Source organism: Oncorhynchus mykiss, chromosome 4 (assembly GCF_057628025.1).
Source record: "Oncorhynchus mykiss isolate SJ-2025 chromosome 4, ASM5762802v1, whole genome shotgun sequence".
Lineage (NCBI taxonomy): Eukaryota > Metazoa > Chordata > Actinopteri > Salmoniformes > Salmonidae > Oncorhynchus > Oncorhynchus mykiss.
Window position 1 is genome coordinate 31795991 of NC_143025.1, and position 6000 is coordinate 31801990.

Below are 6000 nucleotides of genomic sequence, written 5' to 3' on the forward strand. Positions count from 1 at the left end.
AGGTAATTGGTTGCACCAGATCTTATTTAGAAGCTTTATAGCAAAGGTGGTGAATACATATGCACGCACCAATTTTCAGTTTTTTATTTTTTTGAATGTTTTGAAAGAAGTTTTTTTTTTCACTTCACCAATTTGGACTTCTTTGTGTATGTCCATTACATGAAATCCAAATAAAAATATATTTAAATTACAGGTTGTAATGCAACAAAATAGGAAAAACCCCAAGGGGGATGAATACCTTTGCATGGCACTGTATTAGCGACTGGAATAAGCAATTTCATAAATGTGTCAAGTGCAGTGCCTGTTTGCTCATCATTACTCACCACAGACCAACATATATTCTTTAGTAACATAGGAATCACTACAAAACTGTATGACCTCTTATTTACTACATTTGGCCCAGCCTTTGAAACTTTGGTTTTCCTACATATAGCTACTATATTGTGATCACTACATCCAATGGATCTGGATACTGCTTTCAAGCAAATTTCTGCAGCATTAGTAAAAAAAAATACATGTTGATGATTTCATTCCTGTGCTGTTTGTAACTACCCTGGTAGGTTGACTGATAACCTGAACCAGGTTGCAGGCACTAATTACAGTTTGAAGCTTTTTTTTGAGTGGGCAGCTTGATGAAAGCCAATCAATATTTAAATCACCCAGAAAATATACCTCTCTGTTGGTATCACACACATTATCAAGCATTTCACACATATCCAGATACTGACTGTTAGAACATGGTGGTCTATAGCAGCTTCCCATCAGAATGGGAATTAGGTGAGGAAGATTAACCTGTAGCCATATTACTTCTAACTAATTAGAAGTAAGAAGTAAGTATTTGACATGAGATCCTCTCTAATCTTTACAGTAATGTGGTTCTGAATATAAACAGCAACACCTCCACCATTGGCATATATACATTTTCTATAAATGTTATAACCTCGTATTGCCACTACTATATTGTCAAAGGTATTATCTAAGTGAGTTTCAGAGATAGTCAGAATAAGGAATATGAATGTCATTTTTTACTAGCAAATTATTCATGAACCTTGTTTCTTAAGCTACATATATTAATGTGAGCTATTTTGAGCACTTTTCATCTGGGATGCTTACTTGCTTTCATTGCTTTACTGGGAAGCTCAGCAGCAGTAGAAGTGCTCATGTTTTTTTATGTTAGTGCAGGGTGAACTGCTCACAGTGGACTTCCTGCTAGGGCACACCGGCTTAGTGCTAACATTATACATCTAGGCGCATGATTACTGCATACAATAGCTGTAGGATCAGTAAAAGCATTCAGTTAAAGGGACATATATTAGGTTACTTAAATTGTGCCTACTGACGCCCTGGTGTAATGTACAATTGCTGAAGCATTATGACAACTCTGCAACACAATGGTAGGGATTAGCTGATAATAATATCAACCCATTGCATCTTGAAGATTTTTTTTTATAAATGCCTCATGAGTTTAGTTCAACTTTCATACCCCATCAGAACCCCAAATATAAGCTTGTTTTACTTCAGTGTTTGCAAACAAAGTAAATGTAAACAACCAGCCTACAAACATGGTTAAAACCAAAAGGTTTATTTCATGTATGGTCAGTCCTTGCATCCAATAGCGTAGTCTATAGATTTGAGAATGGTTGCACTTCTCCAGCCACATATCTTAGCTCCCTACTGAAACTGTGGTAGGAGTAATAGTGTAATAAAGTAATTGTGTTATTATATGGTGCAATCCTCTAGTGAGTGAGTTACGTTTGTGCCATTAATATCAAGCAAGATTTCTGAAGTCGATGACAAAATTCTTAGTATTTCAAACAAAATTAATGATATTGAATAAAAAACATAAAACCCAAAGTACTGATAGTGAAACAAAATAGTTCAAGGAAATAATTTATTTTTTTCCCCCTTTCATAACTGGATACAAATGTTATTTTTTTATACATATTTTTTTAATGATAATGCGATAAGAAAAATGACACTCTCTTTCCTGCAATTTTCCCTATCTTTGGTTATGTTACCCTGGTTTTGATTTCGCTGACTTTTTTCCTTTTGCAAGTTTTGGCACATTCATTCCTGCATCCCACTGCTGGTTTTCCTCTGAAGTTAAGCAGAGTCCTGGTCGGTCCTTGGATGGAAGACTAGATGTAGCGGGAAGTGTTAAAAATAAACATTGAGAAAAAAATTCACTGTCTGATTTGTTTTATGAGGCAAAAACGTGAAAAACAAATATATGAAACTTCATTTGTGTCCGAAAACCACATGTCTAACTGGTGAAAATGACACAAGAACATATATTATCACGTGTCCTAAAACCACATTTTCTTTCACGTGACTTTTTTCATGTGGTTTTTTTGTAAAGGCGGTGGCATGCAGAGTTACATTTACCATTCATATCGCCATTACTATTTAGTGTATGATTCAATCTTGTAGGGGTTTATCAAGGCTGTGTGCCTCTTCCTAACAAACATGGTTGTGTATGTAATTAAACAGCAATTACTCCCTAATTACACGCAATCACTTCTTAGATCAACCAGAGTCAAGGTCATTTTCAGCTGAGACGATGGTCAGAATTAAAGTGTGGTGATATGTACACAAATGAAAGGAAATTAAATACAGTAGCTCTTGGTTAATTCTACCAATTTTGTACATTTGTATGGTATAGGAGTTGGCATGTTTTGGCCGACAGTCACAAAGCTAATCTGTCACAGCACCAAAGTAATCCCTGCTCTCGACAAATACCCACAGCTACTACACTATCCCTGGACTGGGTGAGGAATGTCATCAATAATATTCCATTCAAAGCTTTAGTCGATTCAGGGTGTCTTTGTCTCACATTATATAGGCTCAACCACAAACATAACAACACAACAATGTGGATACAAAAGACAGATAATAATATAATATGTAAAAGCACATATTACATAGTAATATTTAACTCCTATGGTTAATTCAAAGTCTGTACTACTTCTTATCTTAATTAAAATAACTATGTTTATGACATGAGAAGGGAGAGTTTATCCCCGATAAGGGATGAGAATTACTGAGGTGTTTCAATGCCAAGACACTATTCCTCTTTCACTTCCAGAGTAGGCAGTGTAGCAGAGGCACCAATGTTCTCTGCGCTAAGAGTCACCAGCAGGGGGGAGTAAGGCACCGAGACAGAGCGAGAGGGAGAGTTAACACTATCACACTCCTCTTGACTCCCTTTCCCTGGTCCCGACTTAAAAAGGTCACTGGAACACTGGAGAATATTCACGAGTGTGAGAGTGTAAGACAGAGAGTGTGTGTTGGGGAAGGTACACAGAGCCAGAGAACGGGGAGGGAGACAGAAAGACAGACGGATAAATATGCTGATCAGATAGACAGAGAGATCAGAGTAACCAGTGCAGTGTTACATTCCCCATCTGTGCCTGGCCGTGTCACCTCAGCCAGCTGCCAAACACCAGTGTGTGTCAATTAGGACCCTTCAGCTGGTATCATCCACTATGCTGTTCCAGCTATGCCATGCCCAACAACATCACACTCAACACTATTCATATGACCTGGCACAAGCACACACAATTGCACCTGGGACACACGCACAAACAGTCACGAGCACACCCTGCACCTGAATGGAAAAAAACAACTACAAACTATGGGTATGGACAGGAGACAAAGCGACCAGCACTCACTACATCAAACGACCCCAGTATTCAACCCCTGACCTTGTCAGTAGTCAGAGCAGCACGTGTTATTGATGAAGACCACTGGATGTGAGCTACGATATATGAGGCTACTCTGTTAGACTTTGCAAACTGCCTCGCCCTTCCCATTATTTTGAAACTAGAGGTACATGCCAGCGTAGGTAGGTGCAAGGCTAAACCAATTTGTTTTGTAATACAAACAATCTCACATGCAGCAATTTCACCTTTACAGGTATCTCTAAAGCATAGTGTCAATTTTACACTGAACCTTGCTGCTCAACAAACTCTTGATTATCTCACACGTATATCACTTAACCTTGCAGCCATCTTTAATTAATTCCCTCAGCCAGACTCACCTGTATATCGTGTACTTGGTGGTGAATCCTTGCTGGTAGCGCTCTGTAAAGTCAGAAAACTCCTGGGAGTGATGAAAGGGCCCTTTGTCAGACAGGAGCCAGGCAAAGGGCCCCGTGGCATTGCTGGAGCCCCCTGCATCTGCAGCGGCCCCAACTCCAGTACGGCTGGCCCCCGCGGCCGCCGCCACTACCACCCAGCACTGGAGGAGGCTTAGAGTTGTACACTCCCATAGAACCATCAGAGCAGCCCGTCTAACAGTGATACACCGGCCACTCATGCTTCCCCCGCACCCGACGACTCTTCATTCTCCCCAAACTTCTCTCCCAGTGTCCTGGAGGAAAGAATGGAAACAGAAAGGATGTTTAGATGTTAGAGAGGGGGGTGAGTGTGTGTTTGAATGAAAATAATATACAGAGGCTATCATGTTGTCACTGCGTGTGTGTTTGTGTGTGATCTTAGTGAAATACTGTAGGTTCAGGACCTTGTTATTTCTTGACCTTCTGCTTTACTGTAGTCTTCCTGACATGTTTCAATAATCAAGTAGGCTTTTAAAATGATCTCCTTTAAAGATGATCTCCTGAATTACCATGATGCAATTTAAATACTATAGTATAATGTGTACTGTAAATGTTCAATGGTTTCCCATCAATACACAGCCTACTTCATATAATTAGGTAAATAGCCATTTCTACAAAGGTGTCAAATTGACTATTGTCAACTATTGTATTTTCATACATTAGTAAATGATTGTTTACCTGATTCTGCAAGCTGTGTTGTACTAAGCTGATCACTGAAGTTGTTACAATGTCTCCCTGGTAGACCAGAAGGTGAAGTTGTTATCAGCACAATGCACAGGAGACCAAAGGAGAAAAAAATATTTTCACTGGGTCAGATGCGCATACGCTATAAGGCCACGGAAAGTTGATGAATGAGCAAAGTGAGCGACATCCACCTGAATGGCTGGATCCCTCTCTCACCGAATCAGTGGGTGCCCTCGATGGTGTAAAATCCAAAGGAAGGAGAAGGCAACACAGCGCACCGGACAGTCGAACAAGCGCGCGTCGCTCGTTCCAACGAGGGAAAACAAATGTCACCTTCTGCAGGTGAATCTTGTGTTTTTCCAGGGTGAAAATAGGTTATTTATGATGTTCCATAGAATAAACAACGCATGCATGCACTAATAGCTGGTTGTTTTCCCCTCCTCGTCAAAAAAAGCCAAATTATCTTCTTTTCTATTTGTTTTTAAATTTGATTGGAGAGACTCACTTGGAGCACTGTGCACCCGAGTCAGTGCAATGCTTTCTTACACTCCCGTCAGTGTAGTGGCATGCATCTGAGTGATATTCGCTTGCTTGCTCTCTAGCACTATTAAAATGTCCAAGTTATTCCTAAACCGAGCCTCCTCCACTCCCCATTGGCTGAAGCGAGATAAGAGAGGCATGGTTTAGGTCTGGCTGTATAACAGGATCGATGGTCAATGTGCTTACCCAGACAAAAATGTGAGTACCCAGAGAAAATTTGTATGTACATATATGCGGGGGAATTAAACATATATTTACATATATGTCCAGAATATATTGATTAAATGTATAAATTGAGCACATTATTGTATGTCAAAAAATGTAACTATATATGTAAATTAAATACATTTTTGCACCACATGTATCATGCTGAATTGTTAAATCAAATCAAAGTTTATTTGTCATGTGCGCGGAATACAACATGACAGTGAAATGCTTACCTACAGGCTCTAACCAATGGTGCGAGAAAAAACATTTGTGTGTGTGTGTGTGTGTGTGTGTGTGTGTGTGTGTGTGTGTGTGTGTGTGTGTGTGTGTGTGTGTGTGTGTGTGTGTGTGTGTGTAGGTAAATAAAGAAATAAAACAACAGTAAAAAGACATTTGAAAAAAGAGTAGCAAGGCTATATACAACCACCTGTTAGTCAGGCTTATTGAGGTAG

General features: G+C 39.5%; 1 protein-coding gene across 2 annotated transcripts in view; it reads right to left on the reverse strand.

The window, feature by feature from the left end:
* LOC110521697 (BMP/retinoic acid-inducible neural-specific protein 3) overlaps positions 1-5521 on the reverse strand; it is a 105227-nt gene extending 99706 nt beyond the window's left edge. Inside the window, exons 1-3 of one of the 2 annotated variants that reach the window (XM_036968751.2) lie at positions 4993-5521; positions 4796-4852; positions 4040-4371 (exon numbers count right to left, since the gene is read on the reverse strand). In XM_036968751.2, coding sequence (XP_036824646.2) covers positions 4040-4317 — 278 coding nt within the window. In that variant the 5' untranslated portion in view covers positions 4318-4371; positions 4796-4852; positions 4993-5521. Of the gene's footprint in view, positions 1-4039; positions 4372-4795 lie in introns of both variants that reach the window. The other variant, XM_090231873.1, reaches the window with a different exon arrangement.
* Positions 5522-6000: the final 479 nt, after the last annotated feature.